At 44.7% G+C, this 23,673-nt stretch overlaps 1 protein-coding gene across 1 annotated transcript in view; it reads right to left on the reverse strand.

The window, feature by feature from the left end:
* Nucleotides 1-23,363, reverse strand: part of Parva (parvin alpha) — a 137,104-nt gene extending 113,741 nt beyond the window's left edge. Inside the window, exon 1 of the mRNA XM_090348138.1 lies at nucleotides 23,080-23,363. Coding sequence (XP_090204264.1) covers nucleotides 23,080-23,215 — 136 coding nt within the window. The 5' untranslated portion in view covers nucleotides 23,216-23,363. The remainder of the gene's footprint in view (nucleotides 1-23,079) is intronic.
* Nucleotides 23,364-23,673: the final 310 nt, after the last annotated feature.

The raw sequence follows: 23,673 nt of genomic DNA on the forward strand, positions 1-23,673 counted from the left end.
AACCACAGGGAAGAACTCTCCACAAAACACCCCCTCAGGGCCTCTGAAGCACCATATATGGGGCAGCAGCAATGAGCCAGAGAGCCAGCAGCAGCTTGCAGCAGAGTAGAACAACTGCCTCAACACAAGATGACTTTTCTCCCCATGGTCCAGGGTGTAAATAAAAAAAGCAGGATGCTATGGTGTGAATGTGGTAGTCCCTCAAACTCACAGGTTAAATCTCATCCCCAGTGTGGTGGAATTGAGAAGGGGTGACGTGGTCATGAGTGGAGCCTTCATAAGAGCTATTTGGGGGTCAGGGGAGCCCCAGGAAGCTGGGCTCCAGTGACTCACATTTCAAATCTTAGCTACTCCAAAAGCTAAGACCTGGAGGATTAGAGTTCCAAGCCAGTCTAGGTCAGAAAAGTCTAAGGCTCCATCTCTAATTAGCAAAATGCTATACTGGAGCTGTGGCTTAAGTGGCCGAGCACCAGCCATGAGCATATAAGCTGAGTAAGCTAAGCAAGAAAGACAGAAAGAAAAAAATGAGGGGAGGGTAGAAAGGAAGAGGGACCCAAGAGCTCCTTTACACTATCTGCCATGGACAGACACATCCAAATAGCACCTTTTGTAACGAAGTAAACCCTTACCAAGTTGCTGTCATCATGATGTTAGAGGATCAATCAGTAAATCTGTAAATTTTTAAAAAAGGAAAAGGAAACAATTGTTTCTCATGTTTATAAGCCATGGTGTTTTTGTTATAGCAGCCCAAACAGACTTACAGAGGGAGAGAAAACAAAAAAAATGAAACATTATGCCAGGCCCACTGTCTTCAGTTCCAGCACTACTGCAGGTGCCAGACATGGCAGGACGAGCTAAGAGGAGGGCAGGAGCATGCGACCAAGTGAGAGACTGCAAACTTGAGTTCAGATAGACTAGACCTTCACACTAGTGAGTGAATCATAATTACCTAACCAAAACCAACTTTCTCACTGGGAGAAATGAGAAAAACCAGCGATCTGACTGAGATATCACATAAATATTTTATAGTATGCTAGGGAAAAAAATTTTCCTAACCAAACTCTTGTGGAAGTCAGACTATTCAATAAAAATCACCATTAAATTAAAACCAAAAGGATATCATTTTGGTTAGAACATTTGCTATGATCAACAATAATGCTGTGTTCAATGAGAATGTACAGAAACAAGTCGATGTACTTCTGAAAGAATCACAAAATATTAAAAGCTTTCTTGGGCAGTGCCTCTCAAACTTTATGTGCACACATCCTATTGGGGAACCTTACTAAAGGGCAGAATTGGATTCAGTAGGTCTGAGGAAGGCCCAGGAACTTGCATTCCCCAGGATCTACCAAGTGAGTCTGCTGACGGTGGTGGTCTAAGAATCATACTTCTGAGCAGTAGCATCCCAGAAAGAATTTAGGAATTATATTAGAAGTTTAGTCTTTAAATCTTCATAATTTTTGAGCCAGTAATTTCATGCTAATGAATATATTCTAGGAACTGGCTAATGAATATATTCTAGGGACTGACAAGGAATGAAACAGAAGATGCATACAAAACTGTTCATAACACTGCCACATTTGCAATAAAAAAAAAAAAGTAGAGCTGGCTGTAGGTGGCTCAACCTATAATCCTAGTTACTCAGGAGACTGAAAATCAAAGTTCAAAACCAGCCCAGGCAGTTATCTCCTAATAATCACCAAAAAGCTAGACTTGGAGCTCTGGTTTAAGTAGCAGACAGCCAGCCTTGAGTGACCCGGCTGTGAATTCAAGCCCCAGTACTGGCACAAAAAAGAGGAAACTGAGGCTAATAAGGTTTTATTGAATAGCACCAAGCTACCCAGCTGGTACTTGACACAGCCCAGATTCCTTCCTCTGTCAACCACAAAATGAGACACATGTGATTGATTCTCATTACTGCTCCCATATGGACTGTAGGAGGACCGTGCCAGTCACATTACAAGGCCTTCTTCTCCTTGGCTTTCCACAGTCTTCTTCAGTTATTACAGACAAGGTTGAGGAGGACCAGGGTCAGGTGCAGGACTGAGGCCCTCTGAGCTCTGCCACATGTCCAAGGCATTCTAGTGGAGACCCTAATGACTCAAGCTCCACAGCTCCAAGTTGAGCAGGCCACTCATAGTGCTCGAATGGGCCCATGTCACAGCGTGATTCCCACTCACAGCAATCTCTCTAGTCCCCACCTTATTATGGCACAAGGTCATACCCATGGGCTATCATCATGCCTGTGAAATATGGCCCAGCTGCAAACACCCAGTAGCACCCACTGTTGGGCCACTTCAAGTCCGGCTTCTGTGGTCACTAGGAACCATGGCCCCCAAGGCTTCTTCACCCAGATTTAGCACACTCTAGGTCCATTTATGATTGGATCCCTTTCCTGGATCTTTGATGCTGTCTTAACATCCAGGGACTTGGCTCCTTTGTCTTCCTATCCTTGCAACAAGTGGTCTTATTTCTCCAAATGACACACGCCCTCTATCCCAGCACCTTGGAGCAGCCTGCTATCACCAGCCACCCTAAGCCCCATGGATAACACAAGCTGGACTAACATGCAGCATTTGCTGCAAAAATGATTGGCCAGAGCACACACAGCTCCTATGATTGAGGTGCCAGCAAGCTGCCTCTCCAAGCACTCCCTAATGATGTTAAGGGCCATATTTAATGGTGACCTGTGACCTAGTGGGTGGCTACCGGTGTGTGTGAGCGTAAGAAATGCTGAAACATCCGAGGAATAAATAGGGGAAAAATAGCCCCAGTTAACCTAGCTGTCCACATACTGCTGCTGCCCCCATACTGATAAGGGGAGGGAGAGCCGAGGGAGGGAAAGCAAGGCCAGCAGAGCAGACATGAAGACACAGGCATGGGACTTCAGTGATGCCTCTGTGCCCAGCCATTGGCCAACATCAAAGTCCTTCAAGTTTCTTTTTTGCCGAGGCTGGTCGCTACACCGACCACTGGTATATACTTAGAGTATCTTTCAGAACACACTGAAAAACCTAAAGTAAATTATTCAAGAGCAAACAAACCCTCAATAAATCTTTCTAAGGAAAAATACAAGATCAACATCAATTGCCAGGCTCCACCTCAAACGCCTGGGCCTTACTTGGTCCTTACTGCTCATACAAGCACACAGCAAGTTCACTCAATATTTGTATCCAGGTATTTACGATTTCCTAAAAATCATCTAGGCTTCAGATGTTCTTCCTATGCTTCATAATTAACAAAATGCCACAAATGCCAGTGGTTATGTACTTACAAAATTTGATTTCAAGCTAACAAGGATAACAAGATAGGCCCAAATTCCATTAAGAGAAAGGGGAAGCGGGGGGAACAGAAAAATGTGGCTGAGGAAGTCACTGAAAAGATGAAAAATCCCAGATACTTGCTACATTAAGGATGAGTCCAAGTGGGGTTTGCTGAAGAGGACCATCAAGGCTGTGTAGAAGTTGCCCCCGTACTGGCAGCTACGACAAGGGAAGGACTGAGGCCATGTAGATAACGTTCATCCACACATAGGCTTTCTAGACAGATTTGCTTGGCCTCAGCTCGGAAAGAGTTTGAAATCTGTTCAAAGTAATATTTTTGTATTCTTGGGCCCAACTGAGTATAAAGCAAAAGAGGAAATGGAAATAGTTATCACACAAAATGTTCAACCTCGCTGGTAATCAAAAAAAAATTCAAATAAAGCCAATTAAGACTGTTCCCGTCAAATAAATTATAACACAAAAGGGATTATCATTCAGTTCAACAGGCCTTCTCAAAGACTACTGCCAGAAACACATATTGGCATATTCCTTTCAGATATTATGAAATTAGTTTCTATCGAAAAGGGTGTGTACGCACGCGTGTACATGTTGTTGCTGGGACTTGATCCTAAAGCCTGGGCACTGTCCCTGAACTTTCACTTCTACTTCTGGCTTTTTGGTAGTTAACTAGAGATAAGAGTCTCATGGAGGACTCTGTTGCCTAGGCCAACTCTGAGCCACAATCCTTAAATCTCAGCCTCCCAAAAAACTAGGACTATAGGCATACATAAGCCACTAGCTCATGGTTTGAAAAATCTCAAAGGTCTAATGTTTGTAATTCCAATCTATGACATATATTCTTCAAGCATAATATTAAATATGGAAAACATTTCTACAAGACTACCAGCACTGAGTTTTTCTGGTGCCAAGTAAATGGAAACTAAGGGAGAGTGTTGAAGGAAGACTTGGTTAGGATATTCCAGATGGAATATCATTATTGTATTATGCTCTTTAAAATTACACTCAATAATTGCTCACAGGAATATTGTTGTGGAAAATGGCATAAGGAAAAAAATAAAACTACAGTAACAAAATGCTTTGGAAAAATACTGGGAATAAACAGGTAAGTGTCAATAGCATTAGTTTAGGACTGTGACGCAGTGTGTGATGTATAGACTAGCTCTAGCCTGTGAGCTGCGCATTATGCGCCCATGACAGGAAAAGAAAGTTTACAGTACACAATTTGAAAATTTAGCAACTTAACATTACCACAACATCCAAGTGTCTATCCCAGGGAATTGGTTAGTGAAAGGACTAAGATCAGGCTGACTGTACTCAAACTCCATTGGAGAGTTCCAGGTTAAACAAGCTGTGCCTGTAGTCACATGCACAGGATACCTAGCTCACAAAGGAACAGAAATAAGAACCGGAGGCATGGCTCAAGTGGTAGAGTGGCAGCCAGGAGCCAAAGAGCTGAGTGAAAGTTTGAAAGCCTGCATTTGAGTCCCAGTACTAGCATGTATGCATACACATACGAATCATTAGCTTTGTGTCCCTCCAGGGCACTGGGCTGACAGGGGACTGAAGTCCCAAGAGGCTACACTGTAAGCCCTGTAATAGCACAAATGCATACTCCATATAGAAGCCAAGGTTGCAGCCAGAAGAAAATCCCAGGACTTGTTTGTTTAGCCAGGAGGTGACATAAGCCCAGAGGAAGGCAGTTCTTGGAATGTAACTGGAAGAGGGGGGGAGGGATGAGTCATTTCTGCCTCTCCCTCCCTGTCCCCCCTTACCATGGCTGTACCTCATTATCTTCGTCATCAGGTTTTCTATTCCTGGTTGGCTGTGGGCTGGTGTACAGTCATCCCTAAAAGGACAGCAGTACATTTCAGAAGTTTCATCTCTCCCTCCCAAAATGGACAGGAGACAGAAGGAGGCAGGGCAGGGCCCAGCTGTTTCCTAGCCCTGAGGAATTGTAAGGGCAGGGAGAGGGCCTCGCAGGAGGTGCAGACGGGAGCACACAGGCCCCAGACCTCCCCCTGAGGCTCTTCATTTGTGACTTCCGCCTTGCTGTGGAACTCTGGTCTCTGCATCAAAGAGCAGCATTCCAGAAGAGTATGAAATCTGTACAAACATTCATCCTAAAGGCCAAAAGAAGACCACAAGAAGTCTCCCCGCCTGGAAAACGGAGGCAGAGGGCCTGGGAGAGGAGACATGTTAGAGTCACACAGGGTTTTGCCTTGAGCCCCAGAAGATCCAGTCAGCACCTAGGGCTTGAAGACAGGAACCTGGGAACTTGTTTTCTAAAAATGTGTGGCCGAGGCTAAGCATTCCCAGTGAACTCAAAGGTCAGGATAATCTTTTAAAGGTTGAATTCTTAACAAGAAAATGTTTGAAACTGGGAAAGGCCTTTTTCTTACTGAGCATTTCCTTTTGGGGGATCAATCTGGTTAAGTTCCAGCAAACTCCAAACCTAACACATGTCAACTCAATAATTCCAACTCTTAAGAATTTATGCTGCAGATAAACTGGGTCAGAGTGTTTTCATTTCTTTGCGAGCATGCTTAATGCAGCATGGAATAGCAAAACATTACAGAAAAAGTTAAATGTTCATCCATGGAGAACCTGTTAAAACTTTTTATTCACTGAATGGTACATCCATAAAGCAGTTTTAAAAAAATGAGGTAAGTCTATAAATGAAAGACACAAAACCAATAAGTGGAAAAAATAGACAGCCATCATGTAACTGTGTTTCAGTCATCACTTAATACTGTTTTAGCTATGTAAAAACAAAAATACATGCTCATATACATATGAACATGTGTATGCATGCACATGTGCACGCACACGGACGCACGGACGCACGGACGCACGCACGCACGCACACACACACACACACACACACACACACACACACGCATCTCTGAAGCCTGGGAATGGGGTCCTTCACTTGAAGGACCCCTAATTTTTTCAGTTTATATTCCTGGTCTCTTAGAATTTTATCATATATACACATAGATGTAATTTTATAATAAATACAGATACATAAATTTTATCATAAACATACATTCATACATACATTGTAGCTAATTTTAAAAGACCATCAACTGATCAAACTCTCCTCCAGGAAAGTTCCAGAAAAGCAATGTCCTAGAGTTGGGTGGTATCTAGCAGGTGCTCACAGGCTAGAGCTCAGAGAGAATAATGGACTGCCTAGCTTGCCTGGCTATGCAGGTTGGGATCAAGTAGCCTGGTTCCTAGTGGAGGGTGAGGAAAGGGGGTATGACCAGGTGGCTGCCCGGTTCCTGGATTCTGAAATCTCCCTACCAGGCTTCTCTCTCAAAGCTCATTTGTTGAACAAATGAACACTTTAGGAAAACAGCCAACACTTCTAAAGGCTAGGAAACTAAATTATAAACAAGTTACTATTGACAGTGTTGATCTGTTATCATTTATCATTATAGATGAATATACACACTATTCAGAAAAGCCAGTGATGTCCACGGTGGGTAGAGTTGGGGTTCAGTCCTAATGTAGAAACTGAAAGCTTCCTTCTACTTCTTAGTTACTGAGGGTTCTTGGGCAAGTCACTTGCCTTCTCCAAGCCTCAGTGGCTCTATCTGTAAAACAGGTGACTAAACGTAAATGTGCCAGGGCAAATGAAAGCCTCCCCTGCAAACCCAGGTAGTTAACCAGGGATATGTGTACAAATAAAAAAGGTCAGAAACTAAGCGTAGAGCACTACCAGGAAAATCCCATCTTTTTCAACCTGCTGAACTTTAAAAAGTTGAACTGACAACTTACATTCACACATATTCCAACGATCTAGTGGGAAAGCAGGCTTTAATTGTTCTGATCCTGTCTCTAGAATATTGACTTAGGACATTTAATACCATCTCCAAATGCCACACTTAATTTGCATCGGGTTGGAAGCCAGACTGCTGAGTGCTGCTGTTGATTTTAGGCGGGGACATTAGGGGGCCTGTGGCTGACCTTCCTCTTGGCTCTTGGCCAATGGTGAGCTGGCTTCACCTAGGACTCAGGAGATCTGGCCGAGGAGGAGGCAGAGTCTTTGATGGATTTTCACTGTTTAATTAAAGTGCACCTGGGGCCTGGGCTGCACTTCAGCAAGTTATTTGTCAGCTTGCTAATTTGTTAAGGTCTCTGCAATGAGGCCATGCTGAGGCCAGGATGTGAGGGCAGAGCCCAGACTGGGCTTGCATCTAGCCCAGGAAACCCGTTCACCTCTAGGGGAGACCCCAAGACTCTCCATCAGGACCCGGATTCTCTAAGTACCAAGTATTTCTTCCCGAGAATTCTAAAGCTGATTGGTGGCTCACCCAGATTCTCACCCACAAGACCTGCCACACAAAGCATATTTTCAGCAAATGGTTTCTGTTTAAGTTCTGTCTTCAATACATGCATGCAGTGCGTGTGCACACAAACACATGTATGCTTGTGTGCCAGTACTAGGGCTTTTCTGGTCAAGGCTGGAGCTCTACCACTTCAGCCACGCCTCCACTTATACCCTTTTTCTAGTGAATTGGAGTCAAGAGTCTCAAGGACTTTTCTGCCTGGGCTGGCTTCAAACTGAGGTTCTCAGACCTCAGACCTTTGAGTGATTGCCTAACATTCACAGATCTCAGCCTCCTGAGATTACAGAGACAGGTGTCCAGCTAAGTCTGTGTTTATCACCAGAAGTAGGAGAAACAATACAACTCTTCACACACCACCCTTTCTACAATAACCAAGTACCTTACCTACACTTCAGCCATACACTGCCTTAAATATTTTTATCCTATCATCTATATATATTTTAATATGTCTTGAAAAGATAACCATTTTGCTGTTATCATTACTGGAGTTTTTATTGGAGTTTTAATCTAGGGTCTCACATTTGCTCAATCTGCTTGTAGGCTAGTGCTCTTAACATTTAAGCTATACCTCTAGCTATGTAATGGTTAGGTGGATGTAAAGTCTCATACTTTTGCCTGGCCTGACCTCAGACCACAGTTCTACTTTCACATCTTACAAGCTAACCAAGATTCTTTAATACCATCAGGTCTCCTAGGAGTGATTACATTTCCCCAATTATCCCAGAGTGACCTTGTCTGAAAAAGGACCCAACAGAGCTCTGGTTAGGTTTCGGGATTACAACCTCACTGCCTCTGGTTTTTCACCCTTCTCTCCTTTGCCCTTCAGACCTGTGTTCAAATCAGGATGCTTCTTGTCAGTATAACTTCCCAGAAATAGATCATGGCATGCAAAAAGCTTCTGAATTTGAATCAAGTTGGATTTCTGATTAGGGATGTTCAACCAGTGTTGGTTATGCAAATGTTTCAAATCTGAAACAAGAACATTGCGAGTCCTGGGCATTTGTTGGAAGATACTAAGATATTATTCAAATAAAATGAAATAGAGGGCTGGGAATTTGGCCTAGTGGTAGAGTGCTTGCCTAGCATGCACAAAGATCTAGGTTCGATTCCCAGGTACCACATATGTAGAAAAAGCCGGAAATGGTACTGTGGCTCAAGTGGTAGGGCTCCAGCCTTGAGAAAGCCCAAGGACAGTGTTCGTGCCCTTAGTTCAGTTCCCAGGACTGGCAAAAAAAAAATTAAGATGGTAAACAACAACAACAAAAGAGAATAGAATATGTAAATGTGGGCCCACTAGCACTTTGTACAAATGTATCAATTGACTGTTTACCTTCTTCTGAAAAAAAAAAAAAAAAGACTTCAAACTATCCGGGCAACCAAGAGTTACACATGGAAAGAATGAGTAAAAATCTGTCATCTCTCCAACATGCTTCCCAGTCTTCTGGGACAGTGTTCAGCACATTATATTAACAGGAGCTGTCTAACAGTATATTATCAAAAAATTTCCACATGTCATTTGAAGATTCAAATTTAAAAATCTTCGTTTAAAAAACATATACCAGGCAGGAGGTTAGTCTAGTGGTAGAGTGCTTGCCTAGCATGCACGAAGACCCGTGTTTGATTCCTTGGTACCACATAAATAGAAAAAAGCTGAAAGTGGTGCTGTGGCTCAAGTGGTAGATCTCTAGCTTTGAGAAAATTCAAGGACAGTGCTCAGGCCCTGAGCCCAAGCCCAGGACTGGCAAAAAATAAATTAAAAAAATAAATAGACATATACCAAGAAAATAGCAATTTGGGGCCTAAACTTGTATTCCACATAAGCAATTTGCAATATAACAATGAAAGCCAAGGCACAGCAGCATTATGACAAGTTTCTTAACAGGAAATATTTCAGGAATACTGTCATTTTATGAGATGACTGTATCTCATACAAGGCAAAGCATATCCCCAGCACTCCCTGTGAATGTTAAGATGAGAGGTGACATTCCCAACAGGCACCAACAGGCAACTTAACAGCCAGACCCAGAACAGTCAGGACTCAGCAAACACGTGCAGCGAACTCTATGACATTTAAAAATGGCACCAGGTTCGATATGCGAATGGCCAAAAAGCATTGGAAAAGATGTTTAAGATCAGAGAACAGCACAATGGGAAACACGAGGAAAGCTGTCATCAAAAAGGTGGCAAGAGCCAGTGAGGCTGTGACACAACTAAGCTCCTCGTATACTGCTGGTGAGAATGGAAAACGCTGTTAGCTGCTTGAGAACACAGTTTGGCAAACCTTTAAATTGTCAAACAGTCATCATACACCCCAACAATGCCGTTCCTAGGTGGGCTACCCAAGAAAAACAAAAATTCATATCTACACAAAATTTTAGATGTGAAAACTCAGTGCTCATTTGAAAACTCAGTGCTCATTTGCCATAGTCAAAAAATGCAGATAAGCTGGGCACAGGAGCCTCATGCCTATAAATCCTAGCTACTCAGGAAGCTGACATCTAAAGATCACAGTTCAAAGCCAGTCCAGGCAGGAAAGTCTGTGAAACTCTTATGTCTAATTAAATCACAGAAAAGAGCTGAAGTGGTGCTCGGGTCAACTGGTAGAATGCTAGCCAAGCAAAAGGAACTCAAGGACAGTGCTCAGGCCCAGAGTTCAAGCCTCAGGACTGGGGAAAAAAATCCAAGTGTCCATCCACTAATATATAGATAAGCCATATTTAGTAGGTCTATATAATAGTATATATTTTAGCCATAAAAATATTAATACATATGGACACATGGATGAGCCTTTAAAATACTATGCCATGGTGACTCCTATCTATGCTCCTAGCTATTTGAGGCAGAGGTAGAAGGACTGCAGTCACGTACAGCCTAGGCAAAAGCACAAAATCCTATTTGAAAAGAAAATTAAAAGCAAAAGTTCTATGGGGGTGTAGCTCAAGTGGTATTTACCTAGCAAGCATGAGACTCAGACCCAATCCCCCAGTACGATATCAAAGGGGAAAAAATGTAAAATGAAAAGGTAGTCACAATTACAATAAAAAAATAAAAAAGAAAATGAGAGTCACAAAAGGCCATAGATTATATAATCCCATATACATGTAATATCTACAATAATGTCTAGAATATGACAATCCATAGAAAGAAAATAGATTAGCAGTTACAAGGGATAGGGAGTAGAGAAATAGTTATAGAATTCCTTTCGGGAAGTAATGAACATAAGCTGAAATGGATTATAACAATGGTTATAGCATACCAAAAATCACGGAATTATACCATTTAAATGAGTAGACTATATTAAATAAGGCTGTATGTGTGTGCATGTCTGTCTGCCTGTCTGTGTCTGTCCATCTGTCTATCCATCCATCCTAGAGCTTGAACTCAGAGCCTGGCCACTGTCCCTGAACTTGTTTGCTCACAGCTAGCATTCTACAACTTGAGTAACAGCTCTACTTCCAGCCTCCCTGGGTTGACCTCAAATGCAATTCTCAGATCTCAGATCCTCCCATCTCAGCCTCCTGAGTAGTGAGGATTACAGGTGTGAGCCACGAGTACCTGGCTCAGCCAAGCTCTTTTAAGTCCACATTTCTTCATATGGATTAGACCACTTTTCCTCTACACTTGTTCCATCAGAAAACAGAACGCATCCATCTTGGTATGCAAGTAACAATGCTATGTCTAGCACATGCTAATGAGTCTGAGGTTAAGATCATGGCTGAAAGAATGAATGCCTTGAAGAGTTACTAGTGCCCCCAGGTAGGGTATGAGTTTGTTATCCATACTTCCACAACCCCATGACACTTGCCCGAGAGAAGACAAGCAGGATTCTTTTCCTTTGTTTTCATCAGGAATCATACTTCCCAGTACCAGCAATACTGAAAGGGCCAGGTAGCATGGAGCCCAAATTACTTAAATTGATGTCATAGCATGTGAAAAGCTGACATGCAGTCCTCAAAAGCTTAACGACAACTGCCATCCATGCAATTCATGGCCCTGGGATCCTCTTTTCCTGATCTTCATGGCAGAATTGTCTCGGATTTATTCAAGTGTCAAGTCCTAGTTCTGTTAACATACACTTCTGACAGGGCCATTACAAAGTGTGAAATCTGGGTGCCCATCACCTGGAGCCACCTTCAGTATAGTGACAATCGGAAGGGACAAATCAATCTGCATCTTCATAGTTAGCATAGGACCCATGCAATTTCCCACCACTGAGGAGAGGCAGGTGAAGAGAATGGCTCTGTTCTTGAGAATCTGGGCACTTGTTACAGGGGCTCCTGGACCCACTAACCCTCAGTGGAGAGGCAACTGCAATTCCTTGCAAGGCACTATTGGCAGGGCTTTGAGCTGCTTTACAATGGAATTGTGCTCCCCTCCCCCCGTGTTTTGCAAACAGCATCAAAACTGTCAGCTCCTGGCGCCCAGTCTTCTCCCAGCTGTCACTATTAACTACCTGTCATCTGCAGGTCTGCTTCACCAGGGCTGGGAGCCAGTCTTCTGTTTATACGTACTCCCGATGGAGAGCAACATTCTGGCTGCTTCTGTCCCCAGGACCACACTGGACTCCATCAGACACATCTCCCTGATTCAGGACTCAGGGACTCCACAGATGGCAAAATTTCTCTTCTCATAGTTCCTATACCTCATCATTTCTTGTCCACAACAAATCTGCTGTACTTAACCCCCTAAACTCAGGAGTAAAAGTGCAGTCTCTCTCCTCCCCGCTTCCCAGCAGGCCACATAGTCAAAACTATGCTGGCCAGGACAAAAGCTGTTTGTGACATAATTGTTCTGAATTGCAAAGTCAATGTAATACTGCAATTAACAGATTAATTATTCTACCAATAAATGTATCCTAGAAAGACAGAAGCACTGAGCCATGGGGAACCCCAAAACCTACATTCCTGTCACTGTCAGAGCTCTTGTAGCCCAATACCAACTCTCCAAGAGCTCAGAATTTTCATCACAGAGTCAGGCTGAATCTTAAACAAGATAATGGAATGAGTAAAGGGAATGGAGGCAATTTTCAATGAATGCCTTAGAGACATTTCTCCCAGGGAAAGCACCCGCCTGCTTGGGAAGGAGACTCCCAGAAATACTCCCTGCAGTGCTGGGTAAGGGGGTGATGGTGACTTGGGCCCATCCTGCAGAGTGAGGTGAGACATTTGACAACCCGCTCCTGTTGCAGGTGGTGGAAACAGAGCCCTCTGGCGCAAGCCTGACCACTATCAAACACAAACAGAAAGGCAGTAGGGTCCCTGAGCCTGTCCTCTCCCTTGATGCCTCTGGCTCCAAGACCCCAGGTGGAAGCACCATTAAGGCAGGCTTTAGCATGTCTACTGGGTTACCTACATACATCCATGATTACCAGATGGGAAAGAATTCCAAGAATCTAGTAGGTGGGCTGTGAAGTGGAAGTCTAGACCAAACCTCCACCAGGTCTCAGGAGTGGTGAGAGCTGAGGGGGGACAGGACATGGTGGCTGCAGCTTCCAGGACAGCTTCAGCTAGAATAGTCCCGGGGTGGGGGGCACACCCTGGATGCTGTAGCAAGGGAATGGAGACCAGGTGATATCCACAGCCGCATAGGGATGGCAGGGAGGCCACTATCAAACATTTCTAAATCCAAGAGCTGCTCCTACTAAAGCTTTTGACTGAGATTGTTCTCAGCCAGGCTGAACATCTACTCTACCCTCACTGGCTCCCTCTCATCCAGCCCATAGGCGGACTGTAAGCCAGAGGCTGACAAATTTTCATCCTAATGAGATAGGTTTTACTTTTCAAACAGTCTACCAGAGATACCACCAAACCCAGCAGTAGGAATTCTCCTTTTCAGTTCTACTGATGTAAGCCAGATATCACCCCTTCACCTCTTGATTACAGTACTGGGGCTCCATCCAAACAACATTCTGAATTTTTAAGAAAAGCATCAGACAGCATTATTCTAAAAAGGGGAAGAAATGGAGGAAGGAAAAAAGACCCAAGAAAGGGGGGGGGTTAGGTCCATAGTAAGATAGTCACTTGATGGAATATTATGTACCTATAAAAGCCTTGTTTAATAAGATTTATAACAGGGGAAACAATACAGTAAAAATATATACAAAGATAGAGTTTATATAACATACACAGCATACTAAAAATTATAAAAAGGAACAAAGTTATTGAAAAAAGTATTGAACAAAACAAACCAACATGCTAATTGGGTTGCCTTTGGGAGACGCTTGTTTTGCGTTTTCTACAAATCCCATAAGCATTTGCTAATTTTATTATTGCAAAGAAAAAAAATACTTGCTTTAAAAAAAACCCTCAATGCTGCCAGGTGCCAGTGGCTCATACCTGTAATCCTAGCTACTTCAAAGGCTGAGATTTGAGGATTGCTGTTCAAAGTCAACCTACATAGTAAAGTCTTGTGAGAGTCTTAATCTCCAATAAAACCACTAGAAAAGCCAGAAATGGAGCTATGGCTCAAGTGGTAAAGTGCTAGCCTGAAGCAAAAGAAGCTCAGACAGCACCTAGACCCTGAGTTCAAGTCCCAGGATCGACACGTGTGCGTGCACACACGCATACACATGCACACATGCACATGTACAGAGGTAGATGCTAAGTGATTTTATTCTTTCTCCTAATGAATTGATTAAACTGCTGAAGTTCATCGTTTCTTCTAATATGGAGTAACCTTCCCCTAAAACTAGTATACAGTGAGGAAGACGACAATGGCCACAAAGTTGATTTACCAAGGGCTTGGCAAGCTAGCTTATTTTAAATACACAGAACATTCATTTAGTAAATTAACCACACACAAAAATCCAGATTTTAGGTGAATCCTATAGAAGTATACACCACAAAAACATTTATCCAAGGCTTGAACAAACATTAAACAGCTGCAACTTAAGAAGGAAAAGATATAGCATCAAGTCACTCCACCACCACTCTGCCACTGTACTAGGGATTAAACTCAGGGCCTTGCACATGCTAGTAAGCCAATGAGCTACTTCTCTAGCTTTTTTTTTTTTTTGCCAGTCCTGGGCTTGAGCTCAGGGACTGAGCACTGTCCTTGGACTTTCTCAAGGCTAGAACTCTCCCACTTAAGCCTCAGCACCACTTCCGGCTTTTTTCTATATATGTGGTACCAAGGAATCGAACCCGGGTCTTCGTGCATGCTAGGCAAGCACTTTACCCACTAGGCCAAACTCCTGGCCCTTCTCTAGTTCTTTTGAAAAAGATTTATCTTGAGACAGGGTCTCACTAAGTTTGTTCAGGCTGGCTTTGAGCTTTTGGTCCTCCAACCTTGAGCCCTGAGTAGATGAGATTCAGGCATGCCTCACCAAGAGGGGCCGATTCTGATCTTGCACTTTGGTGAGGCAATGAGTTCGATGGGCAAAGAGGGATAAGTAGGGCTAGGGCAATAGGACAGACTTGGGGAATTAAAGATCTTACTTGTTCAGTTTTGGTCTACTTATTCTCTTAACTTCCTCGAATTTTACCAGTGAGCTATACTTTCTCAGTCTTTCTTCGTTCAAGCACTCCACCGTGAATTTGTGTGAAGCCATTTCTTCGGCGCAATCTTTCTGGCCTCCAAGCACATTTCTCCAGCACCTAACACATACCAGGAAGCCCCCTCTCAGCCTCAATTCCACCACTACACGTCAATTCCCAGAGATCTAGAATACAAACTTTTAGGCTCAGAAGCCTTTGTGTGTTTACCAAATAATGAGTCTAATAATATCCACCCACTAGGAGTAAAGAAATAGCTGGGGAGCAGAAGGAGGTACAGTTATAACACACACACATAGTTCTAGATATAGTCCAGGGACAAGAAAAGCCATGTAAAGTTGGAAGAGAGTTTAGAATTACTTGGAGACTATCTCAGTGGAAAAAAAGTGCCCACTGATCACCCAGGCAGGTAACAGCCATTCTATGGAACAGGTACTAAGTACCTGGTGCTCTGGCAGATAGCCAGGACACAAATGTGGACGGAACAAACTTGACTCCTGTCTGTATGGCAATGCAGAGAGAGTGAGAAGAAGGGCTGAGGCCCAGGCCCAAGCCTGATGAGGCCGCCTGCCCAGGATGCCTGGTCCCCAGACAAAATCTTCCCTGGATTTCTCCTCTGGATATGGGGTATTACCACACACTCAAACTTACCAGATCTTTACGATGATTTTTAGAAGCATTTTGTTTTCACAAGGTATTTCATTACTGAAATGGTGACAGGGCTTTTCTATCAAATGCTGTGCTTTTCTCCATAATAGCTGAGTGGTGAAGGCCTTTATCTCACCTTCTGTACTATGGCTAAAATGTAATTATGAACCGTTTGCTAACCAAACAAGAGATATTCCGTGAGACAAGACGATGGATCCCTAATATGGAGGTGTCCTTGAGCCAGGGCCCACTTATCCTCACTTCCATCTCCCCCACCCGACACAGAGGTGCCTTCATTAGTGGGGGAAAGAAAGAGGTCTTTGTGGTGATGTAATTCCCAGACCACCCTTTACAGACATTAAAACTGAATTGGAGAGAAGCCTGGTGAAATAAGAGCTCAGAAATCATCAACTAGCAGGCCTGCAAGGGCCCCCAGAGGTTGTTCAGCCTAATCCCCTAATTGTCAAAATGGACAAATAACAGAAGAAAGGGGAAAAGACTCATCTGAGATTATACAACCAGTTAGAAGTGAGCAATTTTCACCAAGGCATTAAATATGGGGAAATTCATTCCACGTAAATTCCAAAATTGATGTGTGTTAAATATGCCAAGCAGGAGGGCTAGGAGGAAGTCTGTGTCTGTGTTACAGCAGGGAAGGAAAAGGTGCCGTGGGTCACAGAGGAGGAAGCGTTGTGCACTTCCTGAGGACATTATGCAAGGTGGCACACACACGTGGATGCGTGAGTCAGGGCTTAAGGAATGCAGAGTTTGTGGTAGAAAAAGGGAATACAAGTATGGAACAGCTTGTGTATGGTAAGAAGAAGCAAAAGAAGAGGATGCATTTGGAGGATAAACAGTAGTTTGCTGTAATTAAAATGGAAAATTCTTGGAAAGGAAATAGAAGGCCCAGAATACTATAGTAAGTTTAGTGTGGGGAGAAGTAAGTTTAGTGTAGGGAGAAGTTAACTTGTGGTTTAGAAAGAAAACAGAAAAATGGACTACCTGTCTGCACACCACTCACTGGATCACATTTGGAATCTCGGGAGGTTAGGATGTGAAGATTGTAGCTCAAAGGCAGCCTGGGCAGATAAATCTGAGAGACTCTTACCACCAATTAACTACCCAAAAGCAAAGCCAAGTGAGAATGCCAGGCCTTGAGTATGGGCAAGCATGCAAGTACACGCATACATGCAAACACACACAAGCACGCGCATGTGTGTGCGTGCATACACACACACACACACACTCAAATGAAATGGATAAAGAGATGGAATTAAAAAGAAAATCTACAAGGAGGAAAATAGCACTGCTGAGGGGTAAATTAAAGCCATGATACTTAGAAGGTTGAGTAATCAAAACTTGGGATAGATGACCGGATGGAGAATAAGGTGGAATAAAATTATTGCACAAGGTCAGACACCAACTGCTATTTTGTACTGCCCCAATAATCAGGGAAAAAATGGCAGCAATGTTATACCACACATGAAAATTATGTGAAATTCAAATTTAAATATCCATATCTACAATTTTATTAGAGCATAACCACACTTGTTTGTGTACCTGAGGTCTATGGCAAACATAATGCCTGCAAAATCTAAAATATTTACTACCTGGCCTTTTTTTGGGGGGGGTGAGAGGAAGTCACTGCAAACTTTCAGCCATAGGTGGCTGAGGGTAAGAAAAACATGTGTGGGCAAGTGGAACAAATACCAATTGCACTGTAAGTTTAGGGTCCTGTGATATATCCAAGAGATGGTGGGATGATATGTTTGGAGAATGTGAGGCTGTCGGAGCAAGGAAACAATCAAGGGGAAATAAGTTGAAAGCAAAAGGGGAGAGACATGGGGACCAAACTGTGCATAAGCTCAAGGGGGAAAAATAGGTCTAACAGCTCTTAGCAATCTGCAAGCAAATGTCTCCACCTACCAAAGAATCAGGACTGGAAGAAGAGGCAGTGTTTTTGGAAACCAAAGGCAAGGAGACACTTCCAGAGTAAGACTGTAATTAGTCCTCCATTGGCTTTCTACAATCCTGTTCAGTCTTGTGGCTTTAAATACAGCTACACATAGATGGATCTTCACTCAGATCCTCCCCTAAACTTGACTCCCAGAATCAAGGCAAGCTCTTAACATGTGCAAATGGAAGTCCAACAGGCTAACTGGAGAGGTCCACAACCCGGCTCCTCCTTCTCCTCTAAAATCAACTTGTCCTGCAAGTCTCTACCACAGTTAAAATCAATTCCGTCTTTCCAGTTGTCCATACTTGAGGCTCTGAAGTCAACTAACTCAATTAGGCCCTCTCATCTTCCATCTAATCTTTCAGGAACTCCCACCTACTATACTTTCCAATTACATCACCCCTCCAATACTATTACTATTCCTGACCCCAGCTATCTGATATCTGAATCATTCTAGGAGTCCCTATATTCATCTCCCTGCTTCTAACCTGTACCCCCTCCAACCACTTAACCATTCTTTTCTGTGAAGAAGTGAAGCCTAGTTAGTCTTCTGTGCAAACCCAACCTTTCCAGTTCCTGCGGTGTCTTACAATGGTCTCCTAGACCACACAAAACCCACCAGGAGCCTCATCTTTATGCCTTGCACATCTCTACCTTCTACATTGGGCTTCCCCTCTCCCCTCTAGTCATACAGACCATCTTGCCCAACCGATCCACAGCAGTGGCATTTCAGTCTCTAGATCTTTGTGCCATTCTTAGCATCCACAGTGTTATTCTCCCTCATGTCCTTCAGGGTTTGACTCATATATACGTGCAAAAAGCAAGAATAGAGGCATGACTCAAGATGAGTGTACCAGCAGATGAAGCAAGCTGAGTGGGCATAAGGCTCTGAGTTCAAACCCCCATACTGGCACCAACAATTACCACTACTACTACTACTAATAAAAATAGTAATAATAATACTGATCAGGAAAGGAATAGGATCACAAAGTGACTAAGAGTTAGAAAGGAGAGGTGAGTATAGACAACCCTCTCAAGATGAGCAGTCTAAGGAGAAACTCAATTTTCTTCACACTGGGAAAACTCAAACATATTAACAAATTGTTAGAGTGACAAGAAAATGACAGTGACAAGAACTAGGGTGAATGGCTAGAAAGGAAGGGTATGAAACAAGCTCCAGAAGAAGAGACCTCTCAGGAAAGGACAAAGGCAATAAGAGGCCAAGGAAGGAGGGCTGCAGGGGTGGGTGGGCAGCGGTGAGCAGAGTGAAAGGAACTTGAAGCTTCTCATCCTGACCTTCAAGGTTCTACCTCAAGGTCGGGATAGGCTTGAGTGGTGTGAGTGTGGATGAGACATTCTATAAAAGGAGAGAACCACACTGAGGGTTCTGCTTAGCCTGGGGATCACACATCTGCTGGAGAGTGCCCTGAGCAAGGCTCAGGGAACAGCCAATAAGAGGCAAGGTGCTACTACTAGTACCAGGTATTCGTCAAGGCTTATTGGTAAGTACCTAGGAAGACTTTTTCATATAAAATTGCTGACTAGATTAGTTTATGTTCTTTGTCTTTACAACCTTTATGTTCTATGGTGGGACACGGGCAGGTATCGAATGATGAATGGGAGTTCCTGGGCCCAGGAGAACGCTTTCTGAAACAAGAGGATAGTTTGTGAACGGACTAATGTCAATGATAATGAGGAATCATGAAGAGTGTGGGAGCAAGTAGAGAGCTCAAAGTATTGTGCTGTAAGCTCATGCATGTTGTAGACCAAGACTCAGAGTGCTAAGGTGATGCTTAGTAGGCCCTGAATGATGGCAGCCCTGATCCCTGAGACCCAGGACTCACTAGGAACAGTCATTTCTCACCAACTTCACTGTCTTCTTTATAGAGCCACCCCAGGGTTGCATAAGCAACTAGAATGGAGTGGTGGGTGGTAGCCAGCCCTCTCCCAAACACGGCCCCCGGATTCAGCCAATCCCTGAACAGCAGAATCAGGACATTAGAGCTAAGTATAACAAAGATAAATAAAATCTTGCCCTTGGTCTCAGAAACTAAATTGAGGAGCAACAAATGCAAAAGTATCATTAAGTAAACAAGACATGCACTGCAAGACTTAAGTGAGGTGGCCGGTAGAATCAAGGAAAGCAGCCTTGACTGCATTAACAGAACAGTATCTCTGCTAGAATTAGGGAGGTTAACTGTCATGTTGGGCAGGTCAGCAATTGGGTGTGGTGTGGGTACTCTTGTACTATGATGGCTTTAGGTGGCTCACTGACAGGGTCTGCTGGGACCTCTCCACTTCCTTCCGCTCCCCCCTGTGATCTAACCTCTGCTGGGGAACATGTAGGTAGTGGGTCCCACGTACTGCATCACCCATATTCTCTTGCTCCAGGGGCTTTCTCCTGGGATAAACCAATGAAAAGCCCCAGCAGGAGACTCAAGGGCAAGAAAGAGAATACACCTTTCCTGCACCATTCTCTTTCCTTCCTTCTGCCCATTCCTAACATCTCAACTCCTGCCAGACTGTCCAGTTCCAAGCTCCAGCTTCTAGAGGGATCAAGTTTGCTTCCCTGCCCCTCAGGCCTTAGTAGGGGTAGCAGCTTTTAGCCTCTCTGTACCTCGGCATCTCTTCTTGGTTTCCTTAACCGTGGCTGCAGCTCTGAAAATAACCTTTCCACTCACTGTTGTCAAAATTTCAACCAGATTGGCCTTCTGTTTCCTACAGGGTCCCTGATGAAATGGAACAGTCAGGATGTCAGAAAGCCTTATGTTTGTGTCCATGACAACCACCACTAGGGACAGTGGATATTTGGCCTGGTCAAAGGAAGACTCCAGAAAGCAGTTACAGTCCACTTGAAAAGAATAAATGGCTACCATCAGATTCTAAAATAGTAGCGGCTGCAGGGAAACCCTCTCTTCTTTTGCCTAGATGCAAAGGTGGAGTGAATATTTTTGGCATGAGCTTAAGGAATTCTGATTTACCTGGTATTAAACTGGATGAGCCTATATCAAAACACTGTTGGAAAGGGTAGGAGAACTGTCTAGAAGAGAGCCTACCAAGCCAGGATTTCATGATGTGCTACCAACTGTACAGTAATCAATGGTTTATCAAAAGATAATACTGCTCCACTTACTCATGATTTCACCTTGAAAAGTTTCAGTTATCTTCATCAACTATGGCCAGAAAATATTAAATTGAACATTCCAGAAATAACCAATACCTAATTTTTAAATGGCATACAACTCTAAGCAACAGGAAGAAATCTCCCATCATCCCATATCCCTACTTAGGACATGAATCTTCCTGTACTCAGTATATCCACACTGTATATATGCTACCCACCCATAGCCACGTAGGAGTGATCTTGGTTACTGTCTTCTCACTGCTTTGCAATGCTGTGTACACACACATCAAGTAGTAGTCAAAAGCCTTCTCACATGGCATTATGATAAGGTGTTAAACCATGGCATGTCTCTCACCCAACTTCATCTTACCACATGGACACCCAGAACCCTTATCAAAAAAAATTGGTAAAGTATTTTAATTCTCAACTCCTAAAATAAGACTTCTTGAGACCACAATAACATAACTTTTGTTTTGTCCCAGTCCTGGGGCTTGAACTCAGGGCCTGAGCACTGTCCTTGGGCTTTTTCCTCAAGGCCAGAACTCTACCACTTGAGCCACAACACCATTTCTGGCTTTTTCTATGTATATGATACCAAGGAATCAAACCCAGATCTTCATGCATGCTAGGCAAGCACTCTACTAGGCCAAACTCTCAACTCCATGTTTATATAACTTTTTAATAGTATTATAAGTTGTTATAATTGTTCTATCTTATTATTACTGTTGTTAATCTCCTACTGTGTCTGACTTAAAGAATAAATATATTAAGAAAAAAAGGATACAAAGAATTCTGTACTACCTGGGATTTCTGGCATCCAGTGGAGGTCTTGGAACAAATCCTTTATAGGTAAAGGGGAAGACTGTGATAAAAATTGAGGGACAATCTTGGAGATGTTGGAACTTTTGTTTTTGTCAGTTGTGGGGCTTGAACTCACTGCTTGGGTGCTGTCCCTAAGCCTCTTTGTGCTCAAAAGGAGCTCTACCATTTGAGCCACCTTATTACTTCCTGCTATTAAGTGGTTAATCGAAGATGAATCACATAGGGACTTTTCTGCCCCAGCTGGCTCAGAACTGTGATCCTCAGAGCTCTACCTCCTGAGTAGCTAGGATTACAGGCCCCAGGCACAGGCACAGGACTGGAGCTGTGTTTTAATGACTCTTGCTTTACACAACAGCAGCAGTTTGTTTTTATGCATTAAGGTTACTTCAACGTGAAGCCTATTTGACATCTCCCTCAACATCACAGCTTTCCAAAGTTACTTCCACTCCACCGAGCAGTCTATTGAAACCTTTTCTTTTCTTTTTCTGAGAGTTTCTTACTGCATAGGCTGTCCTCAAACTGGTGATCTTCCTGTCTCAGCTTCCCCAACACTGGTACTACAGGCTTGTGCCAGACTGAAAATGTATTTTAACCCAGAAACTTTGCCTACCCATTCAGTGCCACTGTTTCTTGAGAACTACCACCTAATTTTTCACATCAAACACCAGGATACAAAAATCTCCTTACAGGACAAAAGAGTTCTTATATGCAAACTATTGGTGGGGGGGGGGTGATATCCACATTGTCTGGAATCACCCTACTGAGAAAAATGCCCACACCACCTACGTTCTCCTGGAGGTCTTGAAGAACACACAGTTTGCATCTAACCCAGGTGTTCTCCGTGGGGGAGGCCTGCTCGCTCACGACACCGCAGAACCTTTAAGGCAGACAGTTCTCCCTTCAACCCATATTTGATATCGAGCTGTGTTACTCGCGATGGCGACAAATCCAGTCCCCGAGCCAATGAAGGCGGGTGAAGGCGCCCAGGAAACTTTCCACTATAACTTGGGGAAAGCCAACCCTCGGGCGCGGAGAGGGCGGGGACACCGGCCCACCGGGGGGGACGCAGCCTGCGGCCTGGGCCTGGACGCCGGGCCTCCCTGAGCCACGCGGCCCGGCGGGGGCGTCCGTCAGGACCCGAGTCCGGGGCCCGGGGCCTGGCAAGCGGCACTCGGGCATGGAAGCGCAGCCGCGAAGGCGCAAGGGCGCGGGGCGGCCACGCGGGGCGCGCCTCGCTCTCCCCACCTCCTCCGCCCCCTGATCGCAAAGGCGCGCGCGCGCCCTGGCGCACCGGGCACCCGCCGCTCGCTGGCGGCCGCACGGGCCCGGGCCCCCCCCCCCACCTCCCCGCGCCCAGCCTCCCCTCCCACGGCGCTCGGGGCCCGGCTACACTCACCCTCCTTCGCTTTCTTCCTCCGGGCCAGGGTCCCTCCGAGTTTCCCCAGGAAGGAGTCATCTTTCTTGCGGGATGGGGGCGATTTGGGAGTGGGGGACTTGGGGACGGAGGGCGACTTCTGCGGGGAGCTGGCCATGGCGGCAGGGCGGGCAGCCTCGCGCGCGGGGGGTCGAGCGGGACTGCGGAGCTGCAGCCGGACCGACGCGGCGGGCGGGCGGGCGGCGGCGGGACTGAGGCTGCGGCTTTCCAAACGGAAGTGGAATTATTTCAGGCATTCGAAGCAGCTCCCGCTCGCCGGTCCCGTCCCTTGCTCCCCCCCTCGCGCCGCCCTCCGCCCGGCGCGGAGCTGCGTGCTGGCTGGCTCGCTGGCATGCTTGCTTGCGATGCCCGGACGGGCCTGCACCCCTGGGCCGCAGGGAGGACGGCCCGGGGCCTGCACGCCCGTGGGTGGCATTTAAACTTGGCTTAATTAGAAACACGCGCCCCACAGAAGCCACACCTGCACTGCTTTCCTCCATTGTAAACTGGTTTACTTCGAGGCCTCCACTCAATGGTTGCCCACTCAGCCATTAATTAGCTTCCTCCTGCACGGGG

The sequence above is a fragment of the Megascapheus bottae genome, chromosome 16 (genome assembly GCF_031878675.1).
Source record: "Megascapheus bottae isolate mThoBot1 chromosome 16, mThoBot2.hap1, whole genome shotgun sequence".
Taxonomy (NCBI): domain Eukaryota; kingdom Metazoa; phylum Chordata; class Mammalia; order Rodentia; family Geomyidae; genus Megascapheus; species Megascapheus bottae.